At 54.7% G+C, this 16,464-nt stretch overlaps 1 protein-coding gene across 3 annotated transcripts in view; it reads right to left on the bottom strand.

The window, feature by feature from the left end:
* The window catches only part of LOC117871398 (arf-GAP with Rho-GAP domain, ANK repeat and PH domain-containing protein 1-like), a 119,991-nt gene that overhangs the window by 53,742 nt on the left and 49,785 nt on the right, over positions 1–16,464 (bottom strand). For all 3 annotated transcript variants that reach the window (XM_034759334.1, XM_034759332.1, XM_034759333.1), the window contains exons 5-10: positions 13,826–13,993; positions 7,582–7,651; positions 6,533–6,653; positions 5,451–5,656; positions 571–677; positions 256–455 (exon numbers count right to left, since the gene is read on the bottom strand). In XM_034759334.1, coding sequence (XP_034615225.1) covers positions 256–455; positions 571–677; positions 5,451–5,656; positions 6,533–6,653; positions 7,582–7,651; positions 13,826–13,993 — 872 coding nt within the window. The remainder of the gene's footprint in view (positions 1–255; positions 456–570; positions 678–5,450; positions 5,657–6,532; positions 6,654–7,581; positions 7,652–13,825; positions 13,994–16,464) is intronic.

The following is a 16,464-nucleotide window of genomic DNA, read 5'->3' as shown; positions in this document are numbered from 1 at the left end:
AAGTGTCCACTAGGGGGGTTCCTGACCCTGCCTCCAAAATGGCTGAGACAGGCACAAGTCTGACCTAGCTGGGCAATTCCTAAGGAGGGCGAGAAGGATCGTCCCAGTCCGGGGTGCTGGAGGAAGAGGCAAAGCCCAGTCCCATTGCTGAAGCCAGGGAGGCACCATGCTCTAAGCTCACTGGCCCAGCTGTGGAGCTGGGCCGCTCTCCCACCACCGTCCCCACGGCTCGCGCCACCTGGTCTCGGCCCGTACCTGCGCATCTCTTGCAGATGACGACACAAAGGTTGACGGAGGCCCAGTCGGGTTTGGGCGATCCGCAGTCTGCGCAGAGCCGGTTTGCCTCCACCGACCAGATCTTCTCCGCTACCTCCGAGTTGGAGAGGGCCTCGGCGATGGACTGCTGCATGGCCTCCACCCACTCGTCCTTCTCCTGGTCCGAGTCTGCCGAGAAGCTGAAAGACACCAGAGAGCCGTGTGGGGGAACGGAGTGGCTGGGCAGAGACCCGTGCTGTACGGCGGGGGAGGGATCAGCACCCGTGGGGCACGGCACCTAGACCCCCCCCTCACCTGAAGATCCTGTAAGGCGTCGTCAGATCAAATCCTCTTCTGTCCACGTCCTTCACATTCCCCACATTCATCTCAATATAAGTGATTCCGATCCCCTGTCGATAATCCTGATGGGGCAAGAACAGCCAGGAAAGGGTTAAAAACCAATAGTACGGGACTCACAGTGTCACTCCAGAGGCACCTACGGCTGTTCTGCATGTGGGAGCAAAGCCGCCAAGTGAGAAGGGGGCAGTGCACACACTCCAGCCCTGGGCACCCAGCCTGCAGGTGCCAATACCAGCCCTATCGCACCCAGTGCTGGCAGTACCATGGTCGCTGCTGGGGCCCTCGAGCCCCGGAGGCGTGTCGTGGTGACTGGCCTGCACAGATAACCTAACTGGGAGCTCAACTGGGGCAAAGCGCATGGAAGTTTCTGAAGGGTCACAATCACCTGGACCAACAAAAGGCGATAGGATCAGGTGCAAAAGGGAGACAGACGGATCCAATGAGACCACCCAAGAAAGGCCTCCGGCTATAACTCAAGCACTGGGTTACGATCACACCTGGCAAACCAGAGCAGCGTGGGACCAGAAATCAACGGCTCAAACAAGAGCAGCGCAGGACTGGAAATCAGTGGAACGAAGTTGGTGTGTGGGAAACGAGGCGGAATCGGTGTACGAGATAATGAGGGGATGGGCCGTTCCGCCCGTCGCTCCCTTCTAGGGGTCTGAAAAGGAAACAGTGTCTGGGGGCAAATTAGCAGCTATCTGCCAACGATCACTGGAGTGAGCTTTAGCATCATGGCTGCCACTCCCACCGTCTCCTGGGACCCCAGGATCCATCACAGCACCACTGGGCCGCCTTTGTTGTCCTGATCCGAAGCGAGGTCCTGACCACACTGGGCCGAGAGCAAACACCTCCTGGGATGTGAGAGTTTGTAAAACACCCCCCGTCCCTGCTCCCCGTGTGTCCTCTTCCTTCCTCCCCTTATTTCTTCTCTTTCCTATCCCTCTCCTTGTTAATGCTGTCTGATCAGAGCTGGGCATAGCCAAGACTGTATTTTGCAACACAGCTGCAAGCCTGGGACCAGAATGAGGCAGATAAAAGCAATGCTGTACACAGCCCGATGCTGGTACGCGTTTGCCAGGTGGGTGATAAGACCAAGACCATGTGCTGGGCCTACGTCCTTCCAGCACTGAGGTTGCAAATGAGTCAGGCCCAGAGACAGAAGCTGCATTTTCTCTCTTTCCTGCCCTTTTTCTCTCCCCTTTTGTGTGTCTCTCTTGTGTTGCCTTAGGAAACAGGACTGGACTTTAGCACCAGCAGTTCCAGCCCATCTCAGGTGACTTCGTCTCTTTCCCCCCACAAGGACAGCTATTACCATCTTTGATACCATCTCCGAAGACTGACAAACAAGGAAGTTTTCCTTATAGAAACTTTTTGCAGCTCAAGGGCAAGGGAACAATGCTGTGGTTAAAAGAAAAGCTCCTTAATATTTTGCATTTCAAATGCTTTAACTGTTTGTTCTTCTTTCCTGTATCTTGAATTAGAGGTTACAAAGGATTTTTAATGGTGTGTTTGCCATAGAACTAAGCATGAAGTCCTTGAGAGATGTCCAATCTCTGGCTTCCAGAGTATGCTCATCGGGTCTCAACTTCGCTGGGTCAGATCCGTGGGCCGCATGAAGGTTTCCTATATACCGAAAGCTGTGCTCTATGGCCAACTGAGTGCTCTAAGGATTGACACATCCTCAGATATAAAGACACCTTGAAGGCCAACCTCAAAGCATGCAAGATGAATATGAGTGAATAGCAGAACACTGTTGCAAGAAAGCAAACATCATTCTGGGATGCATTAACAGATATGTTGTGAGCAAGACATGAGAAGGAATTCTTCCGCTCTACTCCGCTCTGATTAGGCCTCATCTGGAGTACTGTGTCCAGTTCTGGGCAACACATTTCAGGAAAGATGTGGGCAAATTGGAAAAAGTCCAGAGAAGAGCAACAAAAATGATATAAGGTCTAGAAAACATGACCTGTGAGGGAAGATTGAAAACACTGGGGTGGTTTAGTCTGGAGAAGAGAAGACTGAGAGGGGACATGATAACAGTTTTCAAGTACATAAAAGATGATACAAGGAGGAGGGAGAAAAATTGTTCTTCTTAACCGCTAAGGATAGGACAAGAAGCAATGGGCTTAAATTGCAGCGAGGGAGGTTTAGGTTGGACATTAGGAAAAACTTCCTAACGGTCAAGGTGGTAAAGCACTGGAATAAATTGCCTAGGGAGATTGTGGAATCTCCGTCATTGGAGATTTTTAAGAGCAGGTTGGACAAACACCTGTCAGGGATGGTCTAGATAATACTTAGCCCTGCCTCAGTGCAGGGGCCTGGACTAGACGACCTCTCGAGGTCCCTTCCAGTCCTATGATTCTAAGACAGACGTTAAAACCTGGGAACTCGTTGCACTGGACAGACCCAGATGGAAGGTCTGTGCCATGAAGCTGTGTCCACCTTTCAGGAGCAGCATGCGAGGTCTTTGTAGAAGAGTCTGTGCCAGGCTTAAAGAGACCACAGTCTGCAGAGTTCCTTCAAGTCACGTTGCAGACAACTCTCCCCTCCTGGTGAGACAGGGCGGAGGGGAGCAGGGCTAGGGCACATCAGGGGGCACCGCAAATGGCCGCTTCGCACTCCCACCTCCAGCGCATCTCGCACCCGGGTCCTGCGCCCCTCTGTTACCTAGCAGCTCTGTGTTCTTGGGGAACCAGGGCGCAGTACCCAGCCTGTCTGACTCACGAAAGACCTTTTCCACCCCACAGCCTCTGCTTGAGCCAAAACCGATCAGAAGAAAGACTTACAAAAAGCAATGAAAAGGCCGTGGGAGACACACCTAAACCCCTGGGAGAACGGTGACAGGTTTAAGGAAACTCTCCTAGCCTCATTTGCATCGAAGATGGGACAAGGAGGCATCTCCATTAGCATACAGAATGGAGAACAGAGATTCCAAGGCAAGAACCGCACGGAACTCTGGGACCAGCAAAGCAGGGAAGCACGGCATCATGGGGGATCTCTGCTCCAGATGTTAATGAGCCCACGCCTGCACACACCCAGCTCAGGAGTTATCAGACCAATTCTAGGAATAAATCCTTTATTGGTATCCAAAATAGTGAAGCTCCCTAAGTGCATTGTGAGCTCCCTCCAAGGAACACCGCCCAAAGCCAGGAATGATCAGCTCCCATTGTCTAGCCCGAACAAAACAACTTTGGTATCTCCCTTGTTTACACATAAACAAATCTAGTGATCCCCCTTGAACCACAAAAACCCCTACCCATGCTCAGGAAAGTGTTCTGATGCCTGGATCCAAAATCTGCATCAGTTCCATTGGACTTCATCTTCTCCTGAGTGATCGTTCTGGGGCTCTGCCTGTCTCCAGCACTCCAGACCCTCAGCTACCACCATCACTGGGACCCCTGATCGATTCAAGCTTCACGGAGTGGTGAGAATCCAGCTCTCTCTCTTGGTATAGCCTTCTGACCCTGACTTGTGTGATCAGTTATAGTTTTCTAAACCTGACTTTTATGATCAAATATAAGTTAGATTTAATATTATAACAGTTTTGTTTGCTTGGCTCCCCTATGGTTATTACCGGCAATAAATAATTTTCATGGTTAAGCTGGTTGCTTCTCTCTCTCTCACTTCCCCTCCCTGCTTCCCGCCCCTCCGTGGGTGTTTTTTGGTTTCCTCATTCGCTCTGCAGCAACGCTCTTCGTACCTAACCTAAAAGATCCCTGCAGCGCCCAAAAATTCTGTGGGGTTTGCTCATCAAGTGGGTCACTACCAGGACAATTGTAACATGAAAGTGGGGATAGGGGCGTGCGGAACCTGGGACATATGAGGGTGACAGTTTGGAAGTGCTGCTCGACCCAGCCTGCGTGGGTATGCTCTATTCCGGTGCAGTACATGTGGCATATGAGGGTGACAGCTTGAAGGTGCTGCTTGACCCAGCCTGCTGAGTCCAGGGACATATTAGGGGTCAGCTTGGGAGTGCTGATTAACCCAGTCCTTTCAGATGTGCTCTGTTAATGTGTGTGTTCATCTGATTCTGGGCCTGGAAGAACCCAGCCCTGGGGAACCTAAGTCCTGCAGGATAGCTCCATTGGGAGGGACTTGCAGCAGGGAGAAGTAGAGCTCCGTATGAGAACACACGTGACACAAGCAGTACATTGATAGAATTACAGAACCCCCTTCCCCTCCCGAAGAGTAACCCGAATAAATGAGTGTACCCCAAAGTAACAGGCAAAGCTGGCAACACCTCTCTGCGCTGAGGGACTAAACTCCTGGTCTGATCCCCACTTCCCAACACTTCTTGGAGGACGGATGGGACTATGGGAGTCAAAGGGCTGGGCCAGAGAGCCGGGTTCATTTCCTGCTCTGCCCTGACTCCCTGCGGGACCTCGGGCACAACCCTTCATCTACCCACTGCCTCCACTGCCCATGTGTAAAATGAGCCGTCCGTCCTGCACACTTTGCCTGCCTTGTCCAGTTCGAGCGCGTAGTGTTCGAGCCTGTGAATGTGCAGCTCCCTGCACAATGGGGACCCAGGGTCGGGCACTAGCTGCTCCCGCTCCTACGGCTCATAATAACCTTGCTCACAAACTCTCTTGGTAGCCCCAGGGAAAGACCAAGGGAAAGGGCCCAGAGGGAGCAGACGCAGGGGAGGAGCACGGGAGCAGGCAAGGAGCGAAGTGGGGATGGCATGAAGGAAGAGGGGGAAGTGGGAGGAGAAAGAAGGGCGTAAGAAGCGATTCGAGTTGGGCCGTGACCCCAGCCCCCGTCCCTTGGCAGGGGTCTGAGCTGTTGCATTTCAATACCCCTGGAAGGAGACAGCCTCCGCAGATACAGACCTCAGCGTTCTTGTACAGGAAAACCTTATCTCCAGCCACCACCACGTACAGCTTGTTCTTAAAGCCCCGCAGCTCCAGCAGCCCGCACTTGTCCACCGAGTCCAAGGCGCCGGTGGGCGGCTGGAACAGGGATATCCTATTCAAGCCCTTGAACTTCCGCTCGTCCACCATCTGCTGGAGGGTCCTCATCCACTCGTTACGATCCGCTGCAGGGCAGACGGGGCTCAGGGTCAGCTGGGAGCCGGGCCTGCCCTCAGACCCGAGGAGGAGCTCCAAAGTTGGTGCGTACATTGGGCAGAGGCCCCCCCCCCGTTCACTGGGGACACATGCGGGGGCACCGGGGGGCGAGAGCGTGGATTTCCAGCTTGGCCCTTTGCTCTGCAGAGCAGCAAGGGCTGGCCGCGTAGAGAGGAAGCGGCCTCGACCCGCCGGGCAGGGAGTGCCCCTCCAGCGCCCCTCGCCGCTCAGCAGGAAGCTGCCCCCCCGGCTCTTCTGGGGGGCCAGGCAGGGGGAAAGAGCGGGAAATTCGGTCACTGCCCCCAAAGCTCTTAGCTGCTTTGGGTGTTGGTCTGGACCGAGAGTGACTTGCTGGAAGAAGACGGAGCCAAAGCTCAGCTAAAGGAGGGCAAAGGGGTGGGGAGGGCGTGGTGCCATCCTCGGGGTATGATCATCAGGAGGGAGAGGGATTACTGAGGTGGGGGGCGGAGGGGTCAGCGGGCAATAACCAGGAGCAATGGGACCGGAGTGAGTAAAGGGAAATGACAGCTGACTCCTGGGAACCCTCTCCTGCCAGTGGGGTCCACCAGGCTGTGGAATGGTCCCCCCACAGGGCTGGGGGGGGAAGCGCCTGTCTCTGGGGACCCCAACCTGAGCAACATACAAGGGAACAGAGGGACTGAGAGCGCCCATATCTCTTACCCGTCACCAGCGTAGGGGGTTCAGTTATTGAACAGCTCCCCAAAGCAGGCGGGAGAAAGAGGAGCACTGCTTCCCTATTCTCTGCTTCCTTCTCCCCACCCTACAGGTGCCAGCCCTGGAGAAACCCGTGCCACGAGCGACACTGCGGGGCTCCCCGCACTCACCATCGCTCTCAGCCCGGAAGGCGAAGGTCCTGTTGTTAGTGATCACCTCGAATTTCTGGTCCCCGATGCTGGCCACGCGGGCTATTGAGGTCACCGGAATGAAGCGCTTGGAGTACGTGTCCTGCAGCAGAGTCACACGGGTCACAACCACCCCCCCCAGAGACGCAGCAGGAGGGTAACAGACCCAAGGAAACACCCATGTGCTAGCACTACCTGAGGCTGAGCGCTCCATCACTGCCAACATCAGCCCTACCCATAGTCCGGAGAGACCCCCCAGCACCGTCACTGAGCACGGGGGTCAGCCCCATTCTGTTAACCTCAGTCCCTCTTGGACAGGGTATCCTTACCCACTCCCTGTACTAAAGCAGTGCCCAGCATTCCTGTGCGCTGTTAAAAACTTCTACTGCCTTCCACCCCAGAGGTGGCTGCATTCCACACCCACTCTGGCAGTAAGTGGAACCTTCCATGACTACAAGCAGATGAGAATCCCTGCGCCAATCCTGGGCTGACTCAGAGACAAGAACGCCACCGCCTGCAGCATCAACGCTACTCTTTACATCACCCTGGATCTGCAGGGGGGGGGTCTCCCTTCCACCTTCTGACCAGGCCTAGCGCTGCTTCGCTTGGGAGCTCTAGTTCACAGCCCAACTGTGCGATGCAAGTTATCATCACTCTGTACTGGTTTCTAGAAAGCAGAGGGGAACCCGAACCAGAAGAGCACGTCCCCATCCCTGGGGGAAGCTCCAAACCACATGTCAGTCCCACCCTGGGTGGCAGATTTCAAAGACAAGCAATCTAGATTAGGTACCTACACAGCCCCACGATGGCAGTATCTGAGCACCGCACAACCTTTAATGCATTTCTCTTCCACCCGGCAGGGCGGGGCTAGTATTCGCCACTCAGATGAAGAACTGAGGCCCAGAAAGGCTAAGTGGCTGGCTCACGGTCACACAGAAAGTCTGTGACAAAGCGGGGCATTGAACTCAGAGCTCTCAAGGACCAGGCTAGCGACCTCCCTACCCTCTGGCCCAGCCTGCCTCCCCACTCACCTTTTCGCTATCAAAATAGCGGAGGTAGTCGGCATCTAGCTTCACCCAGCGCTTCTGGTAGATGTATGAGCTGTAACGGGATGGAAACGGCTGGTTAGCCTTGGCGAGCTAGCAGTGCCAGCGGGGAATGCAGGGGCTCCTGACTGCTCCCTTTGCGAGCCAAGCTCAAGGAGGTAAGAGCATGGACGCTTGAGAAACACGCACCGGGGTAATCTGCCCCAAAGGACTTGCAACGTACCCAGCTGGATGGCATAGGAAGGGCGGGCTAGACACACAGGCATGCTTTTCCTGCTTGATAGTATAGACCCCTGCCCACCTGCTCCCCGCCTAGCTGTTTAAACGCAGGCCGGTATCTCGCAAGCAGCAGGGCATCCCGGAGAAGGGGTATGCAGGAGGCCAGAGCAGCCGTCATGTGGATCAGTGCGGGGGTGGGGAGGCGCCCCCTGTGTGAGGAGAATGTGTCTCCCGTGCACTGGGGAACTGGGGGGCCCAGGGACCCGTGCCCCCCCCATTTTTCCCACATGTGCTGTGGGAAAGACATGATCATAGAGGCGACACGTGGGTGGGGCATGTGGGGTCTCCCCAGAATGTGGCCAGCAGCAGCCTTTCGGCCCTGTGAGGGTGGAGGGGTAAGGGATGAGCTGGTCTGTCAGAGCTCATCCCTTCTCCCCCCGTGGTTGGAAGCAGCTCCAATCCCTTCCCACCCGCACAGGGCCTCCAGGTGGCTAAAGCCTCCAGGCCACTGCTGGCCACTAACATAGTCCAGCTGCCTCCTGTCCCTCCGGCTGTAGCGCGGGCAGGAAGGGGTTAAGCCCTAAGGAAGCGTTGTGCATTAGGCCCCCAGGGAACCTGACTGCAGGGGCTTCGGCAGCTGGCCGGAGGTGGCTCAGCAGGAGAGGGCGCCCCCTGCAGGAGGAGCAGCGCCTCACGTGGCTGCTGCCTTGCGGACAAAGCAGTCCCTGGGGCCGGGACCCGGACCAAGCAGGGGGTGAAATGGGTGCTGCTGCGGATCCCATTCGGGATGGGAATGGGCTGGAAATCTCCTCCTCCCCCCAGCAACATTGAGAACTAAAGTTGTCTTTTTTTTTTTTTAATCTGTCCGTACTATAATTAGACCTTCAATACGATAATGTGGCGACACTGTGTATTCTGGCTATTTAGGTGACAGCTATACTCTGCGGGGTATTTGAGAATTATTTTAATTCCTCCGCCACTTTGGCCTTGCCCCCCCCCCACACTTCTACAAAGGCTCCGGGGCCCCTGCTCCTGCGGCTCTTTGCAGCACATGACAGTAGAACATGGCGTGATTGAATTATTAACCAATCGACGTTATTAACCAATCAGGATGCTTTTACTATGTCATACGCCCACTGTAGGTGATAAAATAATATTTGGCCAGTCATCTTGCTGTGAGAATAATATGTAGAGATATAGGCACTAAATATTTCCTGTCATACTGTTTAAATCTGACTATATAGTACGAGAGTAAATGAAACCATGAATTCACAGGACTGTTTTGGGTAATGCTGATCGCTAACTTGGCTCCTGAACCACTGAGCTCTGAGTACAGTAACTCCTCGCTTAACGTTGTAGTTCTGTTCTTGAAAAATGCGACTTTAAGCAAAACAATGTTAAGCGTATCCAATTTCCCCATAAGAATTAATGAAAATAGGGGGGAGGTTAAGTTCCAGGGAAATTTTTTTCACCACACACAAGACTATTTTATATATATATATATACAGTATAAGTTTTAAACAAACAATTTAATACTGTCCACAGCAATGATGATTGTGAAGCTTGGTTGAGGTGGTGGAGTCAGAGGGTGGGATATTTCCCAGGGAATGCCTTACTGCTAAATGATGAACTAGCACTTGGCTGAGCCCTCAAGGGTTAACACGTCGTTAATGTAGCTTCACGCTCTACAAAGCAGCACAAATGGAGGGAGGAGACACAGCTTGGCAGAGAGAGACAGAGACACACACTGTGTGAGAGAGAGAGAGAGAGAGAGAGAGAGAGAGAGAGAGAGAGAGAGAGACGCGCATTGCCCCTTTAAGTACACTGACCCCACTCTACATACATTGCCTTTTTAAGTAGATCATCAAGTTGAGACAGCAGCTGCTGCCAGCAAGCTCCCTCCGTCCTGAGTCCTGACATGTTCTGCCCTGCTCTATAGAGATGGGGTAAGCGGGGTGCAGGAGCGGGGGGAAGGGGACACCTTGACCTTAGCGCCCCCCACAGCAAGCAGGAGGCTCCCAGAGCAGCTCCAAGGCAGAGGGCAGAGGGCAGGAGCAGCACATGGCAGTGGGGGGAGGGACAGCTAATTGCCCGGTAATTGATAGCCTGCTGGGCGGCTGCTGCACAGGGAACTTAGGGAAACGGGGAGCTGATGGGGGGCTGCCGGTCCACCCTGGTTCCAAGCCCCCAGCAGCTCTCTCCAACGGGCTGCTCTTCCTGCAAGCAGTGGACAAAGCAGGCGGCTGCCAAACGACATTATAAGGGAGCATTGCACAACTTGAAACGAGCACGTTCCCTAATTGATCAGCAACGTAACACGGTTAACCGGGACGACGTTCAGTGAGGAATTACTGTATCCCTGCTCTAGGGGATGTTTCCACCATCCCTCCCCATTCCCCGATTTCCCTCTTACTGCCTTTGCTCAGCCAGTGCTTTCCACTGGCCCAGCCCTGCCAAGAGTTATCTGGGCCTCCTCAGTGTCACATGGACAACGAGAACTCCCCTCTCCCGTTCCCGAACCTGCCTGGGCACGGAGCAGCCAGCAAGTTCACCCTCAATGTGGTGCCGTCGCTCCCAGCTGGCGAGGCCAGGCCCCATAATCCCACACACGTACGTTGTAAAAGCCTGCTCTCCCCACCGCTCACCCCACCATAGATTGCCAGCCCGGCTGCTTTGCGCCTGCGAGACCGTTCGTTCACTCTCTGTATCTCAGGCCATATGGGCAGGGATTCTCGGCTGCTGAGTTCTGCTATCTCTTTCTGGTCAGTTTCACTAGCCGGCTCTGTCAGCTCAGGTCTGGCTCACAGCACTGTGCAATCACAACTAGTTTCTCAGGAATAATTTAAAGGAAGATTGATACGTGTATTAGGGTGCATAAGCCACCCTTAAAAGACACTAGCCATAGGGCAGGGGCCTAAGCTCTGTGGGCTCAGGGAAGACAGGGCGGGAACAGGTTGCCACAACAGTTCCACCACCAGCAGGAGACCTTTGAACAAGACGCTTTATTGGGGGAGGGGAGTGGCTAATAAATCAACCATCCCTTGAAAGCCAAACATACAGCGATCTCTCCGTGCGTCCGGTACACAGCCGAGCCTGTATACCGCCCTGCTCTGACTCCATTGACATCATCCCTGAACCACCACTGTCCCCCAGTCTCTCCAGACTTCAGCGTGTGCAGGCTGCCACAGCCCGAGCCCTGAAACATACAGCACCCGCACCCCCCGTCCTCCGACTGCTCCAACAGCTCCCCGCTCGCTTCAGGGTCCAGGCTGAAATCACACTGCCTGGGTGAGATTCTCTACATCCTTTGCCCCTTTGGGGTGGTGCAATGGAGCAGGACAGCGGCCACATCGGGCCGGCTGAGACTCTCCCCAACACAGGGACATTCTCAATGGACACAGAGCCAGTGTAGCCCTAGCTGGTCCCTACAACACACCCAGTCTTGCCCCAAGGTGGGGCAGCATGCTGGGGTTGGGAATGGGACAAAAGACTTGGCAATCTATTCTCAGCTGTAGTCAGTCCCTTGAAGAGCTGGCACAAGTTAGAGCAACCCCAGGGCTTCTCTCACCGGCTCCAGGGCTGGGGACAGTGCACATGCTCCATGAGAATCAGGGAGCCAGGACCCACGGTCCCCTCTGGGCATTGTCTGTTACGGGCTTTCTTGCACCTTCCTATGAAACAACTGGCACCATCAGAAGCAGGAGACTGGTTAGACAGAGCATGCTCTGAATCAACCCGGTAGCTCCTGGCTTCCCACTGCTCTGTGAAGGCAGTAAAATATTTACCTCATGGGGCCTGATCTCACAATAGCTATGGCTAGATTAATCATTAATATGGGAACTCTCTCTCTCTCTCTCTCTCTCACACACACACACACACACACACACACACACACACAGAGTCCCAAGACACACATCCCAAGTTAGTTACTAGGGCCTGGTCTACACTAAAACATTATATCGGCTTAACTACGTTGCTCAAGGCTGTGAAAAATCTACACCCCTGAGCGGTGTAGCTGACCTAAGTCCCTGTATAGATAGCCATAGGTTGATGGAAAAATTCTTCTGTCACCTAGCTACTGCCTCTCAGGGAGGTGGATTACCTACACCTGTCAGCAGCGCAGCTGTGACTAGCAGCTGCAGCATTTCAAGTGTAGATAAGCCCTCAGCCAAGCAAACACAACAGACAGTCTGCCAATGTCCTGTGACTGCAGTCCTATGTTAACAAGCCACTTCACCTTGAATGGTCCCTTAGAACAGGGGCTCTCAACCTTCCCAGACGACTGTACCCCTTTCAGGAGTCTGATTTGTCCTGTGTACCCGCAAGTTTCACCTCATTTAAAAACTACTTGCTTACAAAATCAGACATCAAAATACGAAGTGTAGCAGCACACTAGTACTGCACAATTGCTTATTTTCTCATTTTTGCCATATAATTATAGAATAAATCAATTGGAACATAAATACTGTACTTACATTTCAGTGTATAGTCTATAGAGCAGTATAAACAAGTCATTGTAGTGACTTCACTAGTGCTTTTTTCTGAAGCCTGTTGTAACACTAGGCAAATATCTAGATGAGTTGATATACCCCCTGGAAGATCTCTGCGTACCCCCAGGGGTATGCGTACCCTGGTTGAGAACCACTGCCTTAGCATATGTGTTAACTCCTTATGTTAAGCAACCTGTCCCACCTTGTACGGAGCTGTGACACTCCGAGTTCCCTTCCCAGACCTGAAGAAGAGCTCTGTGTAGGTCAAAAGCTCGTCCCTCTCACCAAGGCAAGTTGGTCCAATAAAAGACATCACTTCACCCACCTTGTCTTGCTAAAATCCCGGGACCGACACAGCTACAACAACACTGCAAACAACAAAAAACCCTCCCTCTCCCATGGAGAATCTTCTAAGGCCATGTCTACACTGTCACTTATGTCGGCAAAACGTATGTCGCTCAGGGGTGTGAAAACAACCACACCCCTGAGCAATGTAAGTTTTGCCGGCATAAGCACTAGTGTGCCCAGCGCTGTGCTGGCAGGAGAGCTTCTCCCGCTGACAAAGCACCCACCGCTCGTTGGGCTGGCTTTATCATGTTGATGGGAGAGCTCTCTCCCGTCAGCCCAGAGCCGCTACACCAACGATCAGCTGCCTAGGTACTGCTCCTCCGCTAGTACAGACATGCCCTAATTTAGGAGCATGGGCCCTTTAAGAATAGCCTGGAGGCTGCTCCCCTCCCCGGGGTGACCAGCTGACTTACAGGAGCAGTGCGATTTCCCGGCTTCCCATTAATAAGCCAACCCAGGCATCGCTGTTGGGTAACAGGGAGGAAGTGCCACCCGCCAGCCATTCGTAAAAGCTCAGCAGTCTCTGACGCCTGGCGTTCAGTAGGGAAATACCAGCATCTCCACAGCAGAGATTAAATCAAAGCCCTCAACGGAGCGAGGAGGAAATGGATAAAGCAGAACAACTGTAGCCCAGGGCATAGGATCTGTCCAAACAAGCCAGGGCCCAAGCGGCAACTTGCCAGGAGTCTCAGGGCTGCACTTCAGTTTGTCTCTGGGCACAGGCTGCAGCTGCCTTCCTCTTTAACGCTGCCACCTGCACAGACTGCAGACCCCTCCGTCTCGAGGAAGGGCTCATACATCAAGGTGGGGCGTGGCATGCTGGGACCCGTGGTCTCCGGGTGCCGCTGCCCTTCAGAGTGACAGACAAGGGCGGCCGGAGGCTGCGTGTGACCCTGCGGGCTGCTCTTGGCCTGACGGCTCCCCGAGCCTAACGCAATCGATGGGACTAAAGGGAGGTCATGCGGGGGTGCAGTGATGAAATCAATAGCTAAACAGGAAGATTTCTCTCATTCAGCCCACAAAATGTGGGGAGATGGCTCGGGGGATGGGGGAACCTTCCTCTCTAGCCATTGACAGGCCAAGTTGGCGGGGGGACCCAGTTCACACCGACCTCACCGGTCCCCTGCTCCAGAGTCAGTCTCCCAGGCTGCGCCCTTCGGAGCGTTACTCACCCTTGGGGCGGGTTCTTGTCCAGCCACCCAGCTTTGATGATGGGTAAGAGCTGGGCGGGGGCGTCCAACCCCTCTGTGCTGCCGCTGTGCATGCTGGAGCTGCGGGAGGAGACGGTGCCGCTGGACTGCAGGGTGCTCAAGCCATAGTCATTCCAACAGCTGCTGTCGCTGAGGGCAGGAGCAAAGGGGGAGATGCGGTTAGGAGCGGCCCATTAACCAGGCAGTTGTGACTTGCCCACCACCCTCCGCTCTCCGGGTTTGCCTATCTCCTCTCCATACCAGTAGCCCTAGGATCAGTGTCTGAGATAGAGAAGAACCCTCCTTCCCCCTAATGGGCAGGGCTGGCTAAAGCCAGGTGCAAGCAGAGCACTTCACACTCTTGCCCCAGCGATCACCCCTCATCCGAAATGCAAAAAAGCCTGTTTGTCAGGCACAGACTTTGCCCGCATTCCTTGTCCTTGGGATAATGTATTACCCTGAGCCCAGGGTCTGGTTTAAAGCAGCAGTGCTGGTGGGGGGCAGGGATAGGACTTAGTGTGTGTGCAGGAGTTGTACGATGACCCGCGCAGTGGGGGCCCTGATCCCGAATGGGGTCTCTGTATACTACTGGACATGAATCTGAAACAAGCGTCACCAGGCTTCCCCTCCTGGATAAGCCAAGCCCAGGGAACAGCAACCACAGGCAGGGTAAGTAATGCGAGATGGGGCTGGAATTTCACAACACTTCCCAAGGAGAACTGGGGCTGGTTGGGCACCAGAGGATCTCTCAGCGGAGAAGTCTCTGGGGTATGGCTCCTCCTTTCCAGCAGCGGGTGCAGCAAAGGGGTCAGCTTGAGGCCAGGGGCGAGTGAGCCTGGACACACGTGGGATCAAGCAGGGGCCAAATCCATCCCTGATGTCACTCTGTGACTTCATTGGCTGGAGCTGGTACAAAGAGCCAGGCCCGCTCTCTAAAGCGAGGACAGGAGCACAGGGAGGATTTGCAAAGAACATCTGGGAGCCATTCAGAGCCACCACAACAGACCTCACAGAGAGGGAAGGAAGGAGAGAGACAGAGCCCAGCCCTGTGGGTTCGTCTGGCATTTGCGGCGGAGACCACAAACCTCATCTCCCTTCCACCCTGCCACAGCCCATCTCCCTGAGGTCCCTCTCCAGGACTAGAGCAAACAGGCTGCTCACCTCCCCCCGCCCAGGTCGCTCCCCCAGAGTAGCTGAGGCAGCTTCTGGTCTTCTGCTGGAATCTAACCATGTGCTCCACTACAGCCGAGGCACATCACCTCCACTTGGGGTCTGTAGTTGGGGTCACAGGTGCCGATTTCGTCCCCCACTTTGCCCCAGGCCCTGCCCTCACTCCACCCCTTCCCCCAAGGCACCACCCTGCTTTTCCCACCCCTGCCCTGCCTCTTCTTGCCCCATTCTGCCCCCTCCCCTGAGTGCCTCCCACCCTCACTCCTCCCCCCTGTACCTCCTGCACGCTGCTAAACAGCTGATCCACGGCAGGTGGGAGGCACTGGGAGGGAGGGGAAGGTGCTGATTGGCAGAGCCGCCGGCAGGCGGGAGGCGCTGGGGGGAGGGAGAGGAGCTGATAGGGGGGCTGCCGGTGGGTGCAGAGCACCCACCATTTTTTTCCCATGGGTGCTCCAGCCCCGGAACAACCACGGAGTCCACACCTATGGTTGGGGCTGATGATTAATTACCAGGAGAGGGGTCTGCAAATCAAAGTGACAGCAGCCTGTCACCCGAGACAAGCACAAAACCAGCCAATTTCTTCCCCTCTCCGCCCGAGACTTTGATAGAAAAATGGCAATTGCTTACAGCTCTATGGGCCTTCCCGGCTCTCCAAAGCCCCTCACCCCAAGCAGTGTTCCTGACAGCCCAGTAAGGGAGCTGAGCCACGATGTCCACTAAGGACCAGGCTCTTTCCGGTCGACCTTAAATGGAAGAGGCTCAGAATTCCTTGCGCCGGACCCTGAAATGCTCTGCTTATGCACAGGACACAGGCAGTGGTAGGGGAAAAAAATCACTCCCTGCCCCCAAAGGGCCCTCGCACTGCCCAGAAGGGGTCTGTGCTCTCCCTGGACCATACAGGTCTTGATCCGTTGCTGAGGCTGCCGACGAGGGGACAGCCACTGCGGTGGGTTTGGAAGTTCCTGCCCTAGAGGCAGGGCCGGATGAAGGTTCTGAGGGACCGAAGGGTCTGAGGGAAAGGCCAAAGTACGAATGACATACTGCAACCAAAATGATGAAGTCATCAAACATTTCTCTACATACACTGGGCGGTGCCGGGCTCAGGCGATCAGCCCAGGGCAGCACGGGGCTCAGGTGGACAGCCCCAGTGCCAGGCGCCGTGGGGCTCAGCAGTCAGTCCAGGGCACGAGGCTCAGGTGAGCAGCAAAGCCAAGTGGCTTGGGACAGCCCCGTGCAGGGTGCAGGATGTCTCAGGTGAGCAGCAACAGCAGGCGGCTCAGGACAGCCCCGTACGGCATCCTGCTTGCACTTGGGGGGAGGGATAGCTCAGTGATTTGAGCATTGGCCTGCTAAACCCATGGTTGTGAGTTCAATCCTTGAGGGGGCTGCTTAAGGATCTGGGGCAAAAAATCTATCTGGGGATTGGTCCTGCTTTGAGCAGGAGGTTGGAC

The sequence above is a fragment of the Trachemys scripta genome, chromosome 1, assembly GCF_013100865.1.
Source record: "Trachemys scripta elegans isolate TJP31775 chromosome 1, CAS_Tse_1.0, whole genome shotgun sequence".
Classification (NCBI taxonomy): Eukaryota; Metazoa; Chordata; order Testudines; family Emydidae; genus Trachemys; species Trachemys scripta.
Note: the sequence above shows the minus strand (reverse complement) of the source record. Positions and strands in the feature narration are given on the sequence as shown.